Below are 24,744 nucleotides of genomic sequence, written 5' to 3'. Positions count from 1 at the left end.
GGTTGCGTACTTTACTGTAGTAAACATGTAATCTTTGCTCTGTGTCTCCCTCCTGTGGCGGTCCTCAAAGTCTCCAGTGCTCCAGACAGTGGATATTTCAACTAGTCAAATGGGCTGCATCCGAAATCGCATATTTCCCTACTAGTAGGCGAAAATCAGTATGTGACAAAAGAAGTATGTCAGAATTCTCAGTACTCATAAAAGAGTAGGGAAAAAGTACCCGGATGACCTACTTCTTCAGACAAGATTCTGAAGTGTGCATATGATATGATGACACTTTACTACCCCATGAGGCCACAGGAGAGGATTTGTGAATGGCAGTGAATTGATGCAACTGATGCTAGTAGCAGGTCACATGATAATGACAGTGTGGTGAATGTAGTATGTCCAGATTACATTCATACACACATTCATACTATATAGAAGGTACTTTTTAACGATCGTGAAGTAATTACTTGTTCAAAATACCTCAGCCATGGTCATGTGAGTTTATGAGAACAAGCACTGGCACATTTAAATGTTGTTTTTCTTCTTCTTCTTTTTAAAATTGTAATAATTGTAATACTGCAATAAATATTGTTCCAAAAAATATTTAATGACAGACCACCATGTAGTTAACTTGTACAGTAGGAGACTGTATCATTGAAAGGTTAATCAGGTGGTTTGCATTATTATTATTATTTTTTGGTAAACTTTAGCAAATGTAGTACTTCTTTCCTTGTTTTTATTTTTTAAGAATTGCAAAAAAAAAAAAAAAAAAAGAAAAAGAAAAAAAAGTGCTTAATCTACATCAAATTAATCCCACAATGCAAATAATCTCACTGGCACTAAAATAAGTTATTTAATTTAATTTATTTATTTTGTTTCTTTTTATTTTTGGATGACATTTGACTTGTGATTCACAGAATGAAGACATATTTTAAGGTGAGACAACTATTTTTGTTGTCATACCAGTCTCTTATGTTGTGGAAAAGAATGAGATGATCACACTAGAGAACTATGCAGATGAAGCTCCTCTTTAAAGCACATGCCACAGAATCAAGTCTGAGCACCTGCATGTGAAAAACAAGCATAAAATGCTTTTACACACAACCGTATGTGTACTAAATCTTAAGTCAGCCATCTGCACAACCTTTATGAACACTAATTACTTTGAGTGCTATTTAGAAACCCATTGGTGCAGTCTCTTGCTAGTACTTGTGATTGCAGATTTTTACCAGTAGATGACAGTGTTGTTTTTCTCATTAGTGTAATATCTAGACTCGGAATGAAATAGATAAACCACAATAAGTACAACAGAAAATAAATGATTTACATCTGTACATTAAATATTGTTAGTATTATAAAGTTAGCATTTAAAGAAACAGTATATCCAGTAACTATATTGTAAAATAATAAGGCCCATCTTTGTTTATTGTCTGAATTTTGTCCCCATGTTTTTTTTTTTTTTCCTGTGCTTTACTCCAGTGAAAACAGAGGTTAAGAACATCCAACATCAGCAAAATAAATTTGCTTCATAATCATAATTTTTTTTCACACAAAGAGAAGAATTTGAGTTTACAAAAAAATACTGTCCATAATTAGGGTAATTTATTACATCCACTTTCTTTCTTGAAAATGTCATGTTTTAAGCCCTATCCAACTCTACAACAAAATTTCAAGAAGAAAACGAACTCCGACAGATTATATAATGATTGGGTCTAAGTATAAAAGCAGCTTCTTAAAATATGATTTGTGCACTAAAATTGAATGAGTTCAAAATGAATCATATTCAAACACATCTGACTGATCTATCAGGGATTTAATGACACATTAGGTCTTAAAAAAATGAAGTTTAAACATTAAAGACAGACAAATTTAAGGCGTCAGTGATTTATCTATATGAGATTATCACTGAGGTATCACAATAACCTTTCACTTCGCAAAATGAGATTTAACAAGATTCCTGTCCATCTGAACAAGTCAGTAGGTTGCACAATGCTCCAGAAAGCACATCGAGGTAATACTGAGACTTCTCCAGACGATGTCCACCATCACTTTATGCGAGATCTTCTTTGAGATTTTGTTCACTTATAAAGGCAAACTGGTCAGTGAAGCGGTCTGAAAATAGTTAGTTGAGAGCACGGCGATGCTCTGCAGAACAGTCTCATAGAAACAGCTTGTTTTCAGAAGTCTTTATCCCAGCCAGAGAATTCATCTGGAGGTTCTTCAAGCTCAGGGGGAAACATGTCGAAATGACTGTGATCCAGAGGCCCCTTCAGCTGGAAAAATTAGAACAGAAGTAGATACAACAATGTACAGTAGGATAACAGGCTTTCATTTCTCAAGACACATGTAAAAACATTGGCTGTGTCTTTACTATCCCATGAGGCCACGGGAGAGGATTTGTGAATGGCAGTAAAGCGACGCAACTGAGGCTATAGGTCACAAGATAATGACAACATTGAGAATGTAAGTGCATCTGGATTACATTTATACTACACAGATAAAGAACATACTTTTTTAGCGAAGTAATTACTACTCAAGAGAGTATGTGATTTGGGCTGCAGCCATTGTAAAACTGTTGAAGCTTTGCTTTACCTCCCTCCTCAGAGGAGACAGCAGCTTCCGTCGTCTGAGTCCCTCCCAGTTGAAGCCTTGAAACCACCTGTGAGAAAACAATGGAACAAACTAAACCTCCACATTACAGAAGAAGCATCCACACACATCTTCAGCCTCATCTGTCACTTTCCTTGTAGTGAGAAAATGTTTCAAGGGGACATACTGTACATTATTATTGTTCTATCATCTGTGGTCTACTATTATTATTAGAAAATGTTTCATTACTCCAAAAATGTATTGAATTTTTATGCCCATTTCCACACTCTCACTGACCTTTAGAATTTAACGTGCCACTTTTTGCTACGGTTCCTTTAAGATGCATATGTAAGCGCTTTCTTCACGCGTGAAATTAGATTTTTGCACTTTTTCACAAGCTGAAGGTTTGCAGTATTTTCCCATATAGTTTATAACTGCTTCAAAACAGCCTCTTTGCGGAAGTACAAAATTTAATGTTTTTGCAGTTTAATGGTCTTTTTGGACTGGGGGAGGATGATTTAAGTTCTGCAAGTTACTGTATATTTTCATGGACAAAATTTTTTATGACCATCAAAATCTGAAGATACACTACCTTTCAAAAGTTTGGGGTCGGTAAGATTTTTTTGAAAGAAGGCTCTTATGCTCATCAAGGCTGAATTTATTTGATTAAAAATACTATAAATACATTATAATTATGAAATATTATTAGAATATAAAATAATTTTTTTTTTTACGGAAGAGGATTAGGGCCAAGCAATAATAAAAAAAATAAAACCATCTAGAGATTAAAGTTGTTAAATTTCGAGAAAAAAAGTCGAGATAAAATGTTGAGAATAGTCATTAAATTAACAAATTTATTCTCGTAATTTAACAAATTTGTTCTCGTAATTTAATGATTTTTTTCTCATAATTTAATGAGTTTATTCTCATAGTTTAATGACTTATTCTCAACATTTTATCTTGACTTTTTTCTCGAAATTTAATGAAATTTTTCTCATAATTTAACGAATTTGTTCTCGTAATTTAACGACCTTTTTCTCGTAATTTAATGACTTTATTCTCAACATTTTATCTCGACTTTGTTCTCGAAATTTAACAAATTTTTTCTCAAAATTTAACGAATTTATTCTCAACATTTTATCTTGACCTTTTTCTCGTAATTTAACGAGTTTTTTCTCATAATTTAACGAGTTTATTCTCAACATTTTATTTCGACTTTTTTCTCGAAATTTAACAACTTTAATCTCAAGATGGTTTTATTTTTTATTATTGCTTGGCCCTAATCCTCTTCCGTACATAATTTTCTATTTTACTATATATTTTTTAAATGTGATTTATTCTTGTGAAGCAAAGCTAAATTTTCAGCATCATTACTCCAGACTTCAGTGTCACATGATCCTTCAGAAATCATTTTAATATGCTGATTTGCTGCTCAAGAAACATTTCTTAGTATTTTCAATGCTGAAAACAGTTGTGCTGATTAATGTTTTTGAGGAAACTGTGATACTTTTTCAGTATTCTCTATGCTTGAAATAGAAATCTATTGTAACATTATAAATGTCTTCACTTTCACTTTTTATTTCTAAAAGATCTGACATTTGAACGATAGTGTATGTCTCAGATCTCACATTGTTACCTGACCATGCATATTCATGCCTTTATCAAGAGCATGCGCCTTTATTTGCATAATGCTCTGAACATAATTTAGTGACATAATACAAAATTATGTTGAGCTCTTGTGTGCTTTGTGTGTATGTTACCTGAATCACCCCTGTGTGATAAGAATACTTAAGCATAATGAATATAAAAACAACAGATTCTCAGTACAAACACACAAAGAGTTAGTAAAATAATAAGTGTGGTAAGTCCCTGCTGATTGTAATCAGTCCAGTGAGCATAATCAGTGCAAATGCATTTTAGGTGCTATCACTCATGTGACTGTTAAAGAATGGGCCCAGTGCTTCACCTTGCTGTCTGTGGCTTCACTGCGCTGTGGAAGATGACAACAGCTGTGCCTCTCATTTTGGTCACTAATTGCTCCCCCTGTGAATGCACTGGGGCTAATTTGGCAGGCTAGCTCAGCTACCCATTGTGCTGTGACATACAAAGGAGCGAACAGACCTGCAGCAAAACACTCAACAATACACTACCCGTGATCAGACACATGGATTAGTGGTTTAGTGTACTCCCAGGTGGGTCTAATGTACGTTAATGCAGAAAAATGAAACAATTACATGAGAATATGAGATTGTACGGCCTGCAGTGTACAGTGAGACAAATAAAGTTAATATTAACAAGATTTATGGGCAGGATTGGCTACAGAAACTGAGTTGACACTAAACCTAATGAAATCAATATTATGAAACATTTAAGGAATAGTAATTTAAAAAAAAAATGTAATTATTTAATCATCCTTCCCTTGTAAAAAAAAATAAGTACACTTAATTGTATTGAATCTGCACTGTACTTCAAATCTCAAAATATATATATAAAAAAACAGTACTTGCAGATAATATACCATTAATGAAATAAAAAGCCACTTAAGTGTACTTAAAGATATAGTACACTTTCATGACTGTTTCTTAACACACTTAAGCACAGTTTTAAAAAACACTCTAAAGTTCAATTAATTGCATTTTATATCAATTTTAATGCATTTTTATTTAATTGCAGTTAACAGTTTTAGAACAGCATGAGGGTAAATAAATAAATGACAGATTTGTTATTTTTAGATTAACTATTCTTTTAAGCAATGAATATTTGATGAAGTTCATGACTTAAGTTCAGGAGGAGCTTGTTTGTCCAAGGGGTATATAAGCATATATAGCTTACCATCTTTCGACAATGTCACTCAAGCATTCTTCCTCCTCCCCTCCTCCACCTTCATTCATCTTTTTATGTATTTTTGTGGGAGGGGATCTAAAAGCTCGATTTAAGAGCAAACCTTTAACCATGGACAGCATGCCAAACTTGTTTACCTATATTTTGCCACATGATTGTGTGATCAAATGAACTTGTGAATTGACCTACTTGTGTTTTTTGATGTCAATGATGCCATTCTTTTTATTCCCAAGCCGTTCTGCTGGATTGAGTCTGGAGACAGTGAGAAAGATGAGTGAGTTTCTGATTGTTCTCATACAGGTCAAGCAAGAGAAAAAGGTACAATAAATTGACAGGGACACATGGATCCTGACACATGCAACCACGCAGAATTTGATTTCACCAAATGCAACATGTTCCTGGCTCAACATCTGTGTTGATCCTGGAACAACATTCCAATCAATCAGATTTGATGGACAAGTTCACATATGTCAAGTTTATGCTTACAACCAGAGTTAGGTGCTTCTACATCAATGTTATTCACCTATCATTTCCCTCTGATTTAAGGGATAACTTATGGGTAGGATTAGATTTAAGGGTAGGGATATAGGATTACATTTTCTGACAGGAATGTTGTTCCAGGATCAACAAAATATACTGACCCAGGAATGTGTCTAACATGGCAAAATGAAGATGTGCTGCAACCACAGTGAACATCAAATCTATTTTATTTTCATCAAATGAAAAGTGAAAAAAGAGAAAGCATGTCTGGAGCATAGGATGACAGAGGCTCTGTTCTAAAAGATACTAAACTGTCTACATAAGCCTACGCAGGCAGCATATTAAGGCATCAATATCTCACTCCAGACAAGACTATGCCAAATTCTAGCAGCATCGCACTTATCATTCAAGTAAGCAATCCAGTGAGATAAGCTCAGAAATAATTCATTAAAACTGGTTTACAAAGACAGATGTGGTTTATAAATACTTGTGAAAAAGATGTGTGCTTAATGTGCACTTGTAGTGTACTTCAAATCTTAAAAGTACATTTTTAAGAAATTGTACTTGCAGATAACTTCCCACTTAAATGTCCCACTCTTTCATGACTATATTTCTTAACATACTTAGGTACACTTTTAAAAAGTGCACTTTGTAAAAATTTACATTTTAAATCATTTTTATAATCTTTTGTTGTGCTTTAAAGTACACTTATTTTGATGTGTTGACTAACATCCTAAAGTCAAGTCACCTTTATTTATATAGCGCTTTTTACAATGCAGATTGTGTCAATGCAGGCAGATCAAAGCAGTGTTGAATAAATGTCAAGAATACTGTTGAATATCAAATGTCAAGTCAAATGTCAAGTGTCCCGAATTAAGCAAGCCAAAGGCAACAGTGCAAGGAACCCAAACTCCAACAGGTGACATCAGGTGGCAAATAGGTGTTAAATGGAGAGAAAAACCTTAGGAGAAACCAGGCTTAGTTCTCTTCTGGCGAACAGTGCTTTGTTACGAAAAGCACATGTACTTGATTATAATTTTTGATAGTACATTTAAAGTTAATATATATTAAATGTACTATCTTGCTTCTTTATCATTACAAATATATTTAAATACATGACACAAGTTTCAACAGAAATACACAGTAATGTGCTATTATGTGTTTACCAAACCTCTGGTCAGTGAACTGCTATTTATTTGAGATGAGAAAAAAATGTCTCAGAATGAGAGAAACATACTTGCAAAGTCTCCTTATGAGATCCTCTGGACGCTTGCTGATCCTCTTGGGAAAGTCCACCTTCTCAATCCCGTGAAGAACCATAGTGTAGATCCTGATTGGATCAGAGCCTGTGAATGGAGGACTGACAGTCGTGTGGGAGATGTTATATTTCAAACACCATCAAAAGTCATAATTTAAGCCACTAAAACTGCTCAAATGAAACCATGAGGCAGAAATGTATTTCACTTTGTGAATTTGAGTTAAACATACATGATTGATGTCACAAAAATGCATAACATAACTGTGCACAAGAGTGTAAATGCATGCAGTAAATAAGCTCAGCTAACAGTATGCCTCAGTAAGCTTTGAGAAGATGTAAACTTCATGTGGCATTACATCATAAAAATTTTGTCCAGCTGGTTGATCACACTGCAACTGCATATATTACATAGTCCCATCCCCAATACTCTGTTGCCATGGCGATGCTGACTGAAGCTTGAGGCAATGGAATACATTGTGAAAGCCATGATGGCTAATCTCACACTAGAGGACCATTTGCTCTGGTCAAGAGAGCCCTGCCCTTTACAAATCGGATGTTGAACAAGATGCAGAGCGTTTTGGCAGAGGCACAGGGAAGGCCGTGCCAATTCAGCAACAGAACTGATTCTCTGAAGGTCTGGGAAATCTGTGCTCTTTAAAAGTGCTCTTTAATCTGTGCTCTGTGCATTAGTGGCGCCAAACGGAATTGCAAAATTGATTATTGCTTCCAAACACTTTCCATTGCTTGTGAAAATGATAAGTCCGTCCCAAACTCAAAGCATTGGTTGAACCACAAGTTGCTCTAAAAGCACCACAGGGCCAATATTCAGCCTACAAATTCAGTCCTGTGGAAGCATTGGTGGATGAAACACTTGATATGAAACACACATGATTACCTGCCAATTAGGAGCTCAAAGATGAGGATGCCCATGGACCAGCAGTCGGCTCCAAAGTCATGACCCTTATTCATGATGACCTCAGGAGCCACATACTCAGGAGTGCCACAGAACGTCCAAGTCTTCTTACCTAGTCCAATCTTTTTGGCAAAGCCAAAATCAGTCTGAAAAAAAACAAAAACAAAAAAAAAAACAGCGTAGATAATAAGGATGCTGAATATAAGACTAAGAAGTGGCTGCATATTCCAGACTCCATGCATACTGTATATAGTACAGTGAGGTACAAAAGTCAGAGACCACTAGTGAAAACGATTGTATTTTGTATTAAAATTAATCACAAATTATATTATCATATCTGCGTGAAAAGTTAATTTAAAATTTTTTAATTTGTTCTCATGATTTGAGAATGATCCAAAGAGCATCTTGTTTTTCAATAAAGTAAAAACATCTTATTGTCTGTAGAAAGTGTCACATGAGAGGCCTTGGAATAGTGCAAAATCTAAAATAATTCTTATTCATGTTACGTCCATTATTATTATTATTATTATTATTATTTTTTGCTTAATCTTTATTTCCACAATTAAAAATCATACTTTTTCCCCTTTAATTTTTATTTCCACATTTAAAAAAAAAAAATGAATGTGGCCTCAGACTTTTGGACATTTCACCATGGTATTTAGTGGTGTATGTAAAATGACCATCTTGACATAGCCTTCCCCATCCAGAAGAAGATTCTCTGGCTTCAGGTCTCGGTACACGATGCCTCTGCCGTGCAGGTAATCAAAAGCTTCCAGCACACATCCAGTACAGAAACGGGCAGTGTGCTCATCAAAGAAACTCCTAAATAAAATCAAAACTTCATGAAATCCTAACTTAGGAGACTCAAGTATTCTACATATCATTCAGTGAGAGTAAGTAAGAACCATGCAAGTGATCAGAATAAATGTTTATCATAGACAATGGGCTGTGATATGCAATATGCACAGTGTCAAAACAACCTACACTCACATGTCCCTTAGCACGCTCCACAGCTCTCCTCCCAAGCAAACCTCAAGCAGCATATAAACGTACTTATCATCCCGGAATGTCCGGAACAACCTGAAACACACGAGGGCAGTCAGAGACACTTGATTATTTGCATTCTGTGAAACATAGTGTCTCTTTAGCATTTCTCACTGCTAGCGTTCGTAGAAAACTAGACTTGCATGTAAAGCTGTGCTAGCTTTTCATCTACAAATGCCAGAGAGGCAATAAAACGAGCTAGAGCACACACTCCGACAGGAATATAAGCATGGTTTGAAATTCCCTGGGGAGTTTCCTAGAAACATGCAAAGTAGAAGCCCATTTTCTGATTCAGATGAAAAGCACAATGGCACTGAAACTGCTGTGACAGACAGAAGAAAAATGTCTAGTGTGTCAGGATCTGACGATTCAGTCCTTCATGGATTTCTTGTATGACTCTGTCCGCTCTGCCACACTGTTTGTTTGAAGGAATGGAGCAGCAACTACAGTATAAGTTTACTGAGCTCTAACACCACTGTGGTCTTAGAGTGGTTTTAGTTGTGGTCACCACAACTGGTATTAAGATGCATTTTGGACGATCGGATCACAAGTGGATGAGGGAGACACATTCCCGTTTACACCTGGTATTTTAATTCGTCTCTTTTGTCCACTTTCAAACACCTTTGTCCTGTTTTCTTCAAGGGCAGGTAAATTTATGGTCTTTTTCAGATCTTTTGATCTAATGGATGAGATAAGCTTGCGCAATTTACATGTGAACACGTTTGGAGATGATGGAAAAACACTGATAGCCGCAAGACCACGCCAAACACTGTGAGTTCTAGAAATCAGGAATTGTGAGAGAACATTGTGCTTGGTACGTTTTTCATCTTCAAACCAAACTTGGGTTATCAGGTGACAAAATTTAAATCCTGTCTGGCTAGTGCGCTTCCAATAATGTTTACACATAAGTTCAGTAGGCGGAGAGTGGGCGGTCTTTTGTGGCTGTTTGAACACATGAGCGTCTACACTACGAAAGCAACGCGGTTGAATGTGTTTTCGACTATCTCTGGAAGTGGTCAAAAGTGGACAAGCTCTAAACATTTTAGACCCCCTTTAACACCTGTATTTAGTGTCATCCCCTTGTGATTGGATCAACCAAAACAAATTTTAATACTAGGTGTAAACAGGGCCAGTGTGGACATTTAAGGTGAGACACCCCAGGTGAGTAGGGTAAAAAAATTAAATAGTAGATATCACCATATTTCCCCAGCTGATTGACTACATTAAGCATTGCAAACATTTTTTGCAATTTTTCTGAAATGTTATGTTTAAATATGCAAATGAGGCGTTATCTAATTAAATATGCACTAATTTGCATACATTTCTAGAGCAAAAATCAGAATGTTGGATTAAGTCAGGTTCAAAATTCTTGTTTAATTTTTTTGACATATTAAAGTCAAAGGTTTTTACAGAGGGAATTTTGGATATCTATTTTTATCACTCCATAAATCAGAAAATACTGTCAACAACCAGAAAAAAATACATTTTCACAATTTTTTTAGGAATACAATGTTGTATAAAATCAGGAAAATTATATATCAACAAATCTCTGTAAAAACCTATAAATATGAATAAAACTGTACAGTTTGTTGTATGTACGTTCTGCCGAAGTGGAGATTTCTGACTCAGAGCAGGAGAAAAAACTCATTTTGAGAAGACGGCCTTTAAAACATATTTACTGTAATTGAAATCTATACAGACGCAAACAGATAAAGTGCTATAAAATATAAACTTAAACATGCATTTTGGATGTTTTCTTTTCACCAGTCCAAAAACACACTTAAAAACACACACAAAAAAAAACCCCCACATGTTTTTGCCTGTAGTGTCCCCCCTTAAATAATTAGATTAAATGTAATTAATGCAGATTTGATGCATTAAGCACACTCAGCAGCTCCAATATTGTGAAAAAGTGTCTAAGATAAAGAGAGGGACAAATCTTTTAAAAGATTTTTGAATTATGGTTTAAAACGTGCCAAGTTTGTAGAAATTTATCAGTTGTCATGTTGAAAACTTTTGTATAATTTTCAACAAAAGTTAATGGCTAATTAATGTCACGTGGTATGACTATCATAAGTATATTTGCAAATATAATGAATAATAAATTAATAAATATCATAACTTTTTTTTGGGAGGGTTGCACCATATTTTAAATGTGGTAAAACATTTTACAGCCTAAACTGACCTTGCCTTGTCATAAAACGTCAGATTTCATGAACTTTTTCCCCCAAAATATTTATACAATTTTAATAATATTATTGCTTTTAGGAACAATAATCAAATATAATGACAAACTATGTTCATCAAGTGTAATTGAAAGTATGAAATGCATGATTTATATATTTTTTTGTAAATTATTCAATCCAGACAAAAAATGAGCATCATGTCACTGACCCCTGTTTGAGCATAATCAAAGTCAAGCCCATTTTCTTTTTACAGCTATAATAGATATAAATAGTGTCTGTAGCCATAGTGACAGTGACTAAAGTAAATATCAATGTTGCCAGCTTCCAAAACACCGGAAAGTCTTATCATAATTGACACATCATTATCTAATAAACAAGTCTAATCGAAGCGCAAGTTCATCTGTCAGACCTTAATTAACAAACAACAACCAACACTCTGTTTACCTACGTTTCTCCCACTGGCCCTGTGGTCTAGCAGTAAGCCATTCATTCAGTCCATTATATTGATTAACTAATTAATTAATTAATTTAGAGGCCTTCAGGAGAAAAGTCTTGTTCTTGAGCCCAATCTGTGTACAGTAAATACCGTTATCACTCTTGAGGATTATATGAAATGAATCTAAATTGCATTATTATTCCTTTGTGTTTACACTTCTCAGATTAAAATATGTCAATATCTAACAGGAAAGATATGCTCATTAGACTGACCTGACAATAAAGTTAGAATTGGTCTGTTGGAGGATGTCCTTTTCTGAATAGATGTGTTCCTGCTGCCTGGTGTCCACAATGTGCTTTTTCTTAATACACTTTAAAGCAAACGCAGTATCTTCTGAATCTTTAAGCTTGACCTAAGACAAAATGCATGCAATAAACAATATAAAATACACTTATTTTTTACATTGCATTGCTGCAAAACTTTTTATTATATTTATGCATGCATCAAAGTAAAATATATGCTGTATAAATGAAATCTAACCAGCTCCACTCGTCCAAAGCCTCCCATCCCTAGTGTGGCCACTACTTGAAGTTCTTTCAGGAAGGAGTTACTGGACAAACCAGATGCCTTCTCCTTCAGCCTCCTGAGCTCTGCTGCCTCAGGAGAGCGTTCGTAAAGAGGCGACTGAGGCCTGTGGGGAAATGATTGTGACTGTCACATACAGGAATAGAGTAGTTGTGTGTTGGCCTAGCTGTGTCTGTTTCCATTAGATGTGTGCTTACATGGCATTCCTCCTCTCATCACTCAGAGAGAGCTGCTCCACATACTCCCTTAGATAGGCTTGCAGCTCCTCGTAAGTTCCCACCATCTGATTGAAGTTACTGTTGAAAACCCACAGAAGGTGATAATAAGTATCTGTTTTAGTCATAGAAGGCATAATAGTACATTGTAAAAAATAATTTTCAAAGTTGTAAATAAAACAAAGATGAAAAAGTTTAATTCATTGTGTTACTTGCCATTTCTATGTAATTAGTCCACTTTTAAATAAACTTTTCCTGATAATTTACTAAAGAAATTAAGGTTTTTGATGAAAACATTCCAGGAATTTTCTCCATATAGTGGACTTCAATGGCCTCCAGATGGTTGAAGGTCAAAATTACAGTTTCAGTGCAGCTTCAAAGGGCTTTAAATGATACCAGACGAGGAATAAACGTGTTATCTAGCGAAACGAACCGTCATTTAAAAAAAAAAAATACAACCGTTTATGCTTTATAAACAAAATATCGCCTTGAACTTACTTCCTATTTCCGCATTCTTCAAAACGCTTACTATGTATGTCCTATGCCTTCCCTATTCTACTTACAGAACGAACGCGGCGCCAGTTTAGTTTTTTTCCCCTAAGTTTTTCTCGGATTTTGTGTTAATAAAGCATAAACGGTTGTATTTTTTTTTTTTGAAAATGACTAATTGTTTCACTAGATAAGACCCTTATTCCTCATTTGGTATCGTTTAAAACCCTTTGAAGCTGCACTGAAACTGTAATTTTGACATTCAACCGTCTGGAGGCCACTGAAGTCCACTATATGGAGAAAAATCCTGGAATGTTTTCATCAAAAACCTTAATTTCTTTTCAAATGACAGGAAAAGTTTATTTAAAAGTGGACTAATCCTTTTATTTTTATTTTTTCTATTCTTTTATTTGTTGTGTTTAGGCTATTTTTTTTTTTTTTTTTTCATTTTATAATTACTTTATTATTTGTAACACAGCATGTTAAATATTAGCTTATTAGTTTTTTTTCTGTGGCATCAAAATTGGTATTGACAAATGAAATTATAATAATGGTGACAACTCTACTTGTTAGTGTGGAAGAAACATCACTTACTCTCTATCCACCACCAAACACTGTGTGTCATTTTCCTTTGCAATGATATTAGCCGAGCGGACATCCTCACTGAAATGGAATTATAAGAAATAGGTAATGATGTTGTGCCACTGTGTAGATATGTTTTTATATATATATATATATATATATATATATATATATATATATATATATATATATATATATATATATATATATATATATATATATATATATATATAAATATAACAGTGACTGAAAACATCCTGAAAAACATCCTCATTTGCTTCTTCCCTATTGAGAGTACTTCATCTGAGCTTTAAATAAATCTAAATCTTTATTAGAAATTTGTGAATATGACAAGTGGCTCTACTGTGTCTAAGAGTGTGAGCGTCTCTGTGGTTGTTTCAGTACTTAGTGTGCTCTTTAACAATGGTACATTGAGAATTAACATCTTTTCAGATGACTGACATTCCACCTCCCACATCCACTCCTACAGAAACTTGTTTCTTACAGCTCTTAGTGAACAATGTGTAGACATTGTAGAGATATGTAACTAATCTTTTTCCTGGCCTACATGAAGTCTACAATCACAAAGGATTCATTGTTGGTTGTGTTCAATATTGTTAAAAACACTTCAAAATGATACCATCTCCAAACCTTATGAGAGCCTTTTCCCCAAAGTAATCACCCACTCCAAGAGTCTTAATCTCCTGTGGTTCAGAAAAGCCCTCTGTAGTCTGTGTTACAGACACCTGGGAAAAGAACACACAAAAAAAATCTTACTATACATATTACGTTTTATTCGTTTGACTGACAAAATTAACCTTCAGCACAATTGCAATTACTGTCCCACATCTGGAAGCACCCTACTGTCACATACACAATGGTATTCAGGAGATGCATGATGCAGACTATCAATCACTTGATACTTTTAATAAATACATAAATTGTCCACAGGTGGATAAACAAAGAACAATATCACTAATCATCCTTAACATTAGATGTAAACCGACAAAGAACTGAACAGAACCGGCAGTATAAATTCACGAGCAATCTAAATGAGACACAGATGACATTAATGAGTAACTAAGTACAAATTGAGGTCATGAAGAACACTAAACTAAAAGGATATGCAAGAAACCAAGACACATGAAAAGTAACACAGTGAGACTACACAGAACTCCCTGACAGAACTTCCGCCTCCCACCAGGCGGGTCCTAGCGCCTTGCATATTAGTCCAACAGTGGAGGGAGAGAGTAGGTTTAGGATGAGGACGAGAGGCAGGTGAAGGACAGAAAACAGGAGGAAATGGTGGAGAGGAACACCTTAGCAGAGTTGACGGAGGGAGGAGTCAAGGCTGAGCTGTGCTGGGTTTCACGGATGGAGCCTGGGAGCAGACCAACAGAGGCAGAACTGGGCGAGAAGGAGACCCCAGAGTAATGGAAAGGCCGATGGACCAGGACAACACTGCAGGCCTGGATGTCAAAGGTGACTCTGCTGGCTTAAGGGACCAAGGCAGAACGAGGCGAAACCGGAGAGTGTGAGGACCAAGGTGGAGCCAGAGGGAAGAAGGAACCAGTTGGAGCCGATAAGCTGACAGGCTAAGGTGGAGTCATGGGCCTGGAGGCCTGAGATGATGCCAGGGTATTTGCCTCGTAGAACTTGGCTGGTAAAGAAGAGCCGGAGAGTTGGTGGAAGTCGGGGAGCCAAGGAGCTGCGCAACACCAGTGGAGCAGGTGAGTCCTGGGGACTGGATGGAGCCAGCGATGAAGGAGACAACTAGGTGGGCAGGTGACAGGGTGGGAGTGGGTCATCCAATAGATTAGGCAACCTAGACTGAGCCAGCAATGGTAACGGGGACAACAGAGTGGGCAGCTAACTAGAGAGAATGGGATCGTCTAGAGGAGTCGTTTGGACAAGTTCACAGGTGGGGACAAGGGTGGGAGATGGCTCTGTGGTGAGGTGGATGAGGCAGCGCTCTTCTACTGGCTCAGAAAAGAACCGGTCCCATAACGCTGATTTTAGGCGGACCTGGTGGTTGGCTCTGGACTCAGAACGGAGGAGGTTCTTGGCTCTCCGAGACAGACACTTGGCTCTGGCTTCCATGGTGAAAAAGTACTCATGTCCATGTACTCAAGAAACTCAGTGAAGGGACGATGTTCCTGATCTGGCCGCATCTGGCCAAGGATGTCGTCCATCCTGCTCCAGAAGAGATGTTTTAGAGTTTCATCATCCTAGCAAGCCTCTTTGAATAGATCAAGGAAGCCCTCCACATATTTCTCCAGCGTCCGGCCATTCTGGAAATAACAATCCTTCTACATTATGGTTTTGGTTGGTTCATCTGTCGCATGCACAGTGGTGTTCAGGAGATGCATGACACAGACTATCGATCAAAGATACTTTAGGGAAGCCAGACCTCTCTAAAATATTTGGATTGACAGCTCAATGTCCATTGAAAAAATATTTTATCCTATGCAAGCATATGTGTGGCTAATGGGCTAAAGCTAACATTACACACTGTTGGAGAGATTTATAAAGAATGAATTTGTGTTTATGAATTATACAGACTGCACGTGTTTAATAATGAAAATAACGACATGGCCCTGGTCTCCGTGAATACAGTAAGAAACAATGGTAACTTTAACCACATTTTACAGTACATTAGCAATATGCTAACATTTAAAAAGACAATTTGCAAATATCACTAAAAATATCTTGATATCATGGATCATGTCAGTTACTATTGCCATCTTTCGCTATTTTCCTTGCTTGCTTACCTGCATAAAGTCTGTGTGCTGCTCCAGACGTTAATACTGGCTTGTCTAATGCCTTGAACATGAGCTGGCATATACAAAAGTTGGGGGCGTACATATTAATGATCCCGACTGCTGCGTAACAGTCGGTGTTATGTTGAGATTAGCCTGTTCTTCAGAGGTCTTTTGCACAAATCAAATTTACATAAGGAGGAAACAATGGTGTTTGAGACTCACTGTATGTCATTTCCATGTACAGAACTCTAACTATTTAACTATGCCAAGGTAAATTCAATTTTCAATTCTAGGGCAACTTTAAGCACTACTTCAGTGGGGCTTCTATGGGCTGTTTGTCTGCTGACTCCTACAGGCATTTTCATGTTGGCTAAGCAGATAGAATGTAATCTGAACAGATTAGTCTGAAAGTGCTACAATATTGAAATAAAAAATAAAATAATATTTAATGGATATGTAAATTAAAACTTAATGCAATAATACATACCTCTCCTTTAGCTATGATAAAGAAAGTGTTTCCTTCCTCGCCTTCACGAATAATGTACTCTCCTTTGTCAAAATAATCCTAAAAAAGATTGAAACATAAATATGATCTGGTTATATTTCATTTCAGAAAAAAATATGCATTACCAACAAATGGCAATGCTATAGAAACAATAAAATGCTGAAAACTTACAATTTCAAGACAGTCAATTATTTTGGAAAGTTTCTCCTCTGGTAGATCTTTCAACAAGGACACACTAAAGAAAAAAATGTAACAAAATATTTAATCAGCTTTAAAGGAAAAATTCTTCATTAACACATTTAACCCTTAAACAAACCAACAATATTTTAACAGTTATGTTACAACATCGATTTATGATGCACTGATACACATTAGTGACAGGTCTACAATAAGCATTTAAAACCACAACATCATATTCAGCGCTGAATGTGTGTTGAAGCAGCCAAGCAGGGAGGTGTGTGTTTATTTGTGTTTGTGTGTGTGTGAAGTTGACAACCGATAAATATGCACAAATGTTAGTGGCATGAATGTACCTGCGCAGGAAGCTGAAGTATTCCTCATGTCTGGCTTGAGTGGATCTCATCATGATAGTCTGGAACGTCTGCCGGTCCAGAGCCCAGATGTGGGACTGAGTCACAGCTAATGAAATGCAATCACCATTAGTTTCACTTCACAAATCTATAACTATGACACAAATCCAGTATTTACAATAAAAGTAGGTCAACAATAATAGAAAAATGGTCATGTTTGATATAACCCAATTATTTGCAAATGTAATGTTTTGGACTTGTTTTAAAAATGCACCCATCAGTTTTTAGGTAACAGAAGTAAAATCATTTCTGAAAAATATAAATAAATGAGGATTTATTTATGACAATGTTATTCCAACTTTTTCCAACATCATTACCTACAGCAGTTTTTCAACCAGCAGCAGTCTACAAGGCACATATGCTAAAGGATCAGAACATGAGCACATCTATATGACGTTTTGATGTTTTTAACATTATAAACTACCCTCCTTTCACATTTAGCCAGATTTTCAAAGCAAAGCATTCTTAATTGGATTGTTAAAAGCATAAAAGAAGATATTTTGAAGAAAGGTTTTATCAATACAGTGAAAGACAATGTAGTCCTAAACAACACATAGACACACACATGACAGTAAGTAAAAGATGACAGAATTTTCATTTAATGAACCCTTAAAGGAACAGTTCCCCCATAATTAAATAAACGTCATTATTTACTCACGCTCACTTTTGTTTATCTTGCTGTAAACTATTAGTTTAAATACAAACATACACACACAGACCTTTGACTGTGGCTGTTCTTTTACAGTTATAGAGAATGGCCAACTCTCCGAAGGCCGTCCCAGGACGCATCTGACCCAGGAGCTTTCCATTTTGAATGACCTCTAATAATCCCTCTAAACACAGACAATCAAATCAGACAAAAAAATGTATAAAAAAAGTGGGATATTTGGATTTTAAAAATACGAAAGTATGAATAACAAGTAACAAAAACATCTGGAGTTTACCAGCAAGCACATAGAGGTAGTTCCCCGGCTCTCCCTCCTGAATAACCAGCTGCTCAGCAGCGAAGATTTTCTCGTACATGCAGTCCACCATCTCTCGAGTGTGCTGAGGTTCCAGCTTCTTCAGAAAATCATTGTTCATGATGGCTTCATTGATAAGTTTCTTAATGCTACAGGGAAAGAAGTAAAAAGAGTTTTGAGAATCCAAAACCACAACAATTTACTAAAGCATGCTGTCTGTCTATCTATCTATCTATCTATATGTAGTTTATGCAACTGAGTTTAATCTTAAAATCTCCTTTTATAAGACACACTTCAATTAGATGAAGCTTTCTTCAAGGCATGGTCCATCAATGCTGAGTGAAGTAAATAAATCTCTTGTCGGCACACTTCAGACTGCCTTTAATACACTGTTGAATTAAAGATTTCAAACCATCTTTATGGAGCACCCTTGAGAGCAAGTGTCACGAATCGTAACAACAATCAAGGGAAATATCAAGGTCGTTTGATGTAAATACCAGAGAGGTACTACACCAAGTTTAATACATGGTCCGACAAAAAATTAAAAAGTCATTATTGTGTCAGTCATTATTTACTCATCCTCGAGTTGTTATTGTCAAGCTCTAAAAAGTACAAAAAAATCAACACAAAATTAATCTTTGACTTTTTTTCATATTTTACAAATTCTGCAACATTATTGAACTGCATTGAATCAACTTTAAACTGACTCGAAGTGAATGAAGACACTGTTGTCTTCTGTAGAGCTGCTTATAGCTGATATTAACTCATTTCATGACTTTACAATAAGGTTCATTAGTTAAACATTAGTTAAAGTATTAACTAACATGAGCTAACCATGAGCAATACATTTGTTACTGTATTTACTAATCTTCTTGAAAATACAGTTGTTCATTGTTTGTTCATGTTAGTTCACAGTGCATTAACTAATGCTAACAAGATTTTAATAATGTAAGTAAATGTTGAATTTAACATTAACAAAGATTAATAAATGCTGTATAAGTGCAGTTCATTATTAGTTCATGTTAACTAATTAGTTAACTAATGTTAACTAATTAACCTTATTGTAAAGTGTTACCAGTAAATAACTTTAAACAGTTATTGAACTGAAGATAATCAACACTAAACTGAATTCAGTTCAATAATGACACTATTGTCTTTATAAAGCTGCTTTAAAGCATAATTTGTATTTGTCTCATATTTGATTAAGTGACTCCAGAGACACCAGCAGCTTCAAATACCTGTTTGCTGCTCAACACTGGCTTTTTTATTGCTGCCCTTTTAATACAATTAACTTGTTTGACAGAAACTTTCCTTAATAATCCTTTATCTGACCTTTCTGAGTTCTGCTGTGCTCTAAATCACTCCCAAATCTTATGATAGTTCAATAATCTGCATTCAGTTTTCACACAATATTAGTTGTTTTCATGCCTTTTGTACAACATTGCACCATTTTTTGCTTTTCATCTTCAGAAAGATCTTTCTTCCTCCCCATATTGCATGAGAACTGTGACTTGCTTAATAATGTGGAACAACCTCTTTAAGTAGGGTTTCCATTTACCTAAGTAGACCTGGCAAATTATTTTGTCTGAGATTGATACCAGTTATCTAAAAAGACATGGATAAATAAATAAACAAACAAACACTTTCTTAGAAAAACTAAAATCTGAATGTTTATTGTACTTAAATCCTAATGATGTGTCACTTGCATAATAATTTGGAACACAGTGTAAATGTTTAAATAGTTTAACATGTATAATGACCTAATTTTGGGCATTTTAATTCCTGGGTAAACTTACTTCCTATGGCACAACAAATTATACATTTCTCATTCTTTCTTTTGGAGGGCTAAAAAAACACTGGGAAACAAGTCTACGTTTCACATGTCAGTTTCAGACTCTTTTTTGTCTTCAGTACTATACTATGGCTGATTCTCATTATCACATCTGAAACAGGAAGCTCTCTCCACTGACCTAAAAAGGATCTTATGAATGAATTAGTGCTGGAGATTTGTAGACTGCCATCAAGAGCGTGTTTAATTAAAACAGTAATGATTCCTGTCCATGCATACAAATGGCCCACGCTTTGTGTTCTCTTTAGCCACTCCATCCCTTTCGGAGTGTGTTATGGTAATCCAGGCTTTCAAGCCTGCTCTGGGGTTGGAGACACTACAAAGGCTTGGCTAAACCTTACTCCTCTCTCCACCTTCCAGGGGAGTCAGTATTCCAGTGACTCCATAATGAAACAAACAATCCAGTGGTGCAGTCAGTTTCCGCACACTCACCTGGAGTCTTTGCGGATGCGAGATCTCTCTGTGGAGATGTGATGAACCCTGTGATCATGACAGAAGTGCCTCGATGTAGGTTCAGCTGATACTCCCTCCTTAGCTTTAAGGCGTCGATGCACCTCCACAGCCACTCTGTGAAAGCGCGTGGAGCCCTGGTTGATCACACTCAGAAGTCTGCGGCTGTGCCTCAGTGGTGCCGGTGGTGAGCGACCGAGGCTGTTATACCCGATTGCATCCTGGAGCTTTTCGATCTGGGACACTTTTGCCTCTAGTTCTCTTTGAAGTCTCTGTAACCGCTTCTCCTGTGCACGGAACTCCTGGTCCCTCTTTGCCAACTCGTCCTCCAGATGGGCGATCCTCAACTTCAGGGGCTCCACAGATTCCCAGACAGGGGACTCTTTTATACTAGAGGCCAGGCATGTCTCCTCTAGTCGAGGAGCTTTGATCGAACCATTCCCCATGATCAGAGAGTGACTAGGAACCATAGAGAGGCCTTTGGGCTTTTAAATTTGTTCACTGGTTGGCCACTGCAATCAGAACACAAAATACAGATTTTATATCTAGACAGGGAATGTCCATTTAATCAACAGTACTTATGTCTCATGCTTCTAAACAATATTTAATCAAATTATTTAAAAAAAAGGAAACATAATTATAAATACTATATTATGTTTACTTTGAAAAAGCAATTTTATTAAAAATTATTTAGAAGCATTTTGTACTGAATTTTGTGTAAATATTGTATGAAAAAACTATTAACACTGTTTTTATCCATTGTAAATAATAAATTGTATACATACTGTACACTACCAGTCAAAAGTTTGGAAAAATTACTATTTTTATGGTTTTGAACGAAGTCTCTTATGCTCATCAAGGCTGCATTTATTTCATATTTATTTCAAATATTTCATATTTTTATAAATACAGAAAAAACAATAATATTGTGAAATATTATTACAATTTAAAATTATGTTTTTCTATTTTAATATACTTTAAAATATAATTTATTTCTGTGATGCAAAGCTGAATTTTCAGCATCATTACTCCAGTCTTCAGTGTCACATGATCCTTCAGAAATCATTCTAATATGCTGATTTATTATCAATTTTGGAAACAGTTTTGCTGCTTAATACAAACCTGATCCCAAAAAGTTGGGACACTGTACAAATTGTAAATAAACACAGAATGCAATGATGTGGAAGTTTCAAATTTCAATATTTTATTCAGAATACAACATAGATGACATATCAAATTTTCAAACTGAGAAAATGTATCATTTTAAGGGAAAAATAAGATGATTTTAAATTTCATGGCATTAACGCATCTCAAAAAAGTTGTGACAAGGCCATGTTTACCACTGTGTGGCATCCCCTCTTCTTTTTATAACAGTCTGCAAATGTCTGGAGACTGAGGAGACAAGTTGCTCAAGTTTAGGAATAGGAATGTTGTCCCATTCTTGTCTAATACAGGCTTCTAGTTGCTCAACTGTCTTAGGTCTTCTTTGTTGTATCTTCCTCTTTATGATGCGCCAAATGTTTTCTATGGGTGAAAGACCTGGACTGCAGGCTGGCCATTTCAGTACCCGGATCCTTCTTCTACGCAGCCATGATGTTGTAACTGATGCAGTATGTGGTCTGGCATTGTCATGTTGGAAAATGCAAGGTCTTCCCTGAAAGAGACAACGTCTGGATGGGAGCATATGTTGTTCTAGAACTTGGATATACCTTTCAGCATTGATGGTGCCTTTCCAGATGTGTAAGCTGCCCATGCCACATGCACTCATGCAACCCCATACCATCAGAGATGCAGGCTTCTGAACTGAGCCCTGATAACAACTTGGGTTGTCCTTGTCCTCTTTAGTCCGGATGACATGGCGTCCCAGTTTTCCAAAAAGAACTTCAAATTTTGATTCGTCTGACCACAGAACAGTTTTTCACTTTGCCACAGTCCATTTTAAATGAGCCTTGGCCCAGAGAAAACACCTGCGCTTCTGGATCATGTTTAGATATGGCTTCTTTTTTGACCTATAGAGTTTTAGCCGGTAATGGCGAATGGCACGGTGGATTGTGTTCACCACAATGTTTTCTGGAAGTATTCCTGAGCCCATGTTGTGATTTCCATTACAGTAGCATTCCTGTATGTGATGCAGTGCCGTGTAAGGGCCCGAAGATCACAGGCATCCAGTATGGTTTTCCGGCCTTGACCCTTACGCACAGAGATTGTTCCAGATTCTCTGAATCTTTGGATGATATTATGCACTGTAGATGATGATAACTTCAAACTCTTTGCAATTTTTTCTCTGAGAAACTTCTTTCTGATATCGCTCCACTATTTTTTGCTGCAGCATTGGGGGAATTGGTGATCCTCTGCCCATCTTGACTTCTGAGAGACACTGCCACTCTGAGAGGCTCTTTTTATACCCAATCATGTTGCCAGTTGACCTAATAAGTTGCAAATTGGTCCTCCAGCTTTTCCTTTTCCAAACTTTTTTGGAATGTGTAGCTCTCACGAAATCCAAAATGAGCCAATATTTGGCATGACATTTCAAAATGTCTCACTTTCAACATTTGATATGTTATCTATATTCTATTGTGAATAAAATATAAGTTTATGAGATTTGTAAATTATTGCATTCCTTTTTATTCACAATTTGTATACAGTGTCCCAACTTTTTTGGAATCGGGTTTGTATTATTTTATAACCTGTGATACTTTTTCAGGATTCTTTGATGAATAAAAAGTTAAACAATATCAACATTTATTTAAAATATAAATCTTTTGTAACAATATACACTACTGATCAAAAGTTTGGGGTCAGTAATTTTTTTTCTTTCTTTTTTTTTTGAAAGAAATTAATACTTTTATTCAGCACGGATGTGTTAAATTGATAAAAAGTGATAGTAAAGATTTATATTGTTAGAAAAGATTTATAATTTGAATAAATTATCACAGGTTCCAAAAAAATATTAAGCAACACAACTGTTTTAAACAATGATAATTGAGCATCACATCAGCATATTAGAATGATTTCTGAAGGATCATGTGACACTGAAGACTGGAGTAATGATGCTGAAAATTCAGCTTTGCATCACAGAAATAAATTATATTTTGAAGTATATTAAAATAGAAAACCATAATTTTAAATTGTAATAATATTTCACAATATTATTATTTTTTCTTTATTTATACTATGAAATAAATGCAGGCTTGAAGAGACTTTATTAAGAGAACATTAAAAATACTAATGTTTCCAAACTTTTGACTGGTAGTGTATACAACATTTAAAACACACGTAACTACAAAAATGTGACATTAATGAAAAAAGACCATCAACAACATTACTGACTATGAAGGGAAGGTTATTTTTTACCTGAACAGCTGAATATGCTCTTTCAAAATTGAATTCATTAAGACTTCACCTGGCATTATCAAGTATAAACATCTGATTTAAGATGAATGGACAATTATATTGTCATTTAAGACTATGAACTTGTAAGCCCCTTACAAACGTGCAAATTAAATCAAATATAAATTATCTGCATATTTGATATTAAACGAAATTAAACCCAGCGGAAAGGCAAATGTTGAATTGCGAGCTACTTACCACCTGTCAGGGTGTAATGCAGTTTCCACTGCTGTTTATTTTTGGATAATTCAGAAACGCTGCTTCTTCATATGAGCGATCGGTCTGTGTCTCGCGCAGTGACAGGATGCAGCAGCAGCAGCTGGACAGGCTTCACGAGACTGAGTGCTGACTGAACAGTCGATTCTACTGACATCTAGCGGTGGCAGTGTAGCATTACACAGGAAAGGGGAAACGTTTGGGTTTAGTTCACCCAAAAATGAAAATTCTGTCATTAATTACTCACCCTCATGTCGTTCCACACCCGTAAGACCTTCGTTCATCTTTAGAAAACAAATTAAGACATTTTTGATAATATCGGATGGCCCGTGAGGCCTTTCAAATTAGTGGTTTGGCGCTTGTATCACTTACGACGTAATGAAGCCTCATTTACTGAAATCACGTGACTCTGGC

General features: G+C 35.8%; 1 protein-coding gene across 1 annotated transcript; it reads right to left on the bottom strand.

Annotated features, from left to right (window-relative positions):
- Nucleotides 1-1,683: 1,683 nt before the first annotated feature.
- LOC137019990 (cGMP-dependent protein kinase 2) lies at nucleotides 1,684-24,444 on the bottom strand. The gene is made up of 19 exons (XM_067385159.1): nucleotides 24,313-24,444; nucleotides 20,707-21,236; nucleotides 18,408-18,574; nucleotides 18,183-18,296; nucleotides 17,407-17,512; nucleotides 17,045-17,108; nucleotides 16,856-16,933; nucleotides 14,258-14,352; nucleotides 13,619-13,687; nucleotides 12,518-12,616; nucleotides 12,276-12,426; nucleotides 12,008-12,147; nucleotides 9,060-9,149; nucleotides 8,750-8,891; nucleotides 8,052-8,215; nucleotides 7,136-7,258; nucleotides 5,608-5,670; nucleotides 2,581-2,647; nucleotides 1,684-2,261 (listed from the first exon to the last, which is right to left on the bottom strand). Exons 2-19 carry the CDS (start codon nucleotides 21,192-21,194, stop codon nucleotides 2,166-2,168), a joined length of 2,316 nt encoding a protein of 771 aa, XP_067241260.1. The 5' UTR covers nucleotides 21,195-21,236; nucleotides 24,313-24,444; the 3' UTR covers nucleotides 1,684-2,165.
- Nucleotides 24,445-24,744: the final 300 nt, after the last annotated feature.

Source organism: Chanodichthys erythropterus, chromosome 5 (genome assembly GCF_024489055.1).
Source record: "Chanodichthys erythropterus isolate Z2021 chromosome 5, ASM2448905v1, whole genome shotgun sequence".
NCBI classification, from domain to species: domain Eukaryota; kingdom Metazoa; phylum Chordata; class Actinopteri; order Cypriniformes; family Xenocyprididae; genus Chanodichthys; species Chanodichthys erythropterus.
Note: the sequence above shows the minus strand (reverse complement) of the source record. Positions and strands in the feature narration are given on the sequence as shown.

What these genes read in the sequence shown, in the direction of transcription:
- LOC137019990 (XM_067385159.1), bottom strand. Translation starts at nt 21,194, where the DNA reads ATGGTTCCTAGTCACTCTCTGATCATGGGGAATGGTTCGATCAAAGCT. An exon ending in CTACCTCTATGTGCTTGCTG is followed by an intron (nt 18,297 to 18,407) that starts GTAAACTCCAGA and finishes GTCTGTGTTTAG; the next exon opens with AGGGATTATTAGAGGTCATT. An exon ending in TGTCTCCTCTGAGGAGGGAG is followed by an intron (nt 2,262 to 2,580) that starts GTAAAGCAAAGC and finishes TAATTTTTCCAG; the next exon opens with CTGAAGGGGCCTCTGGATCA.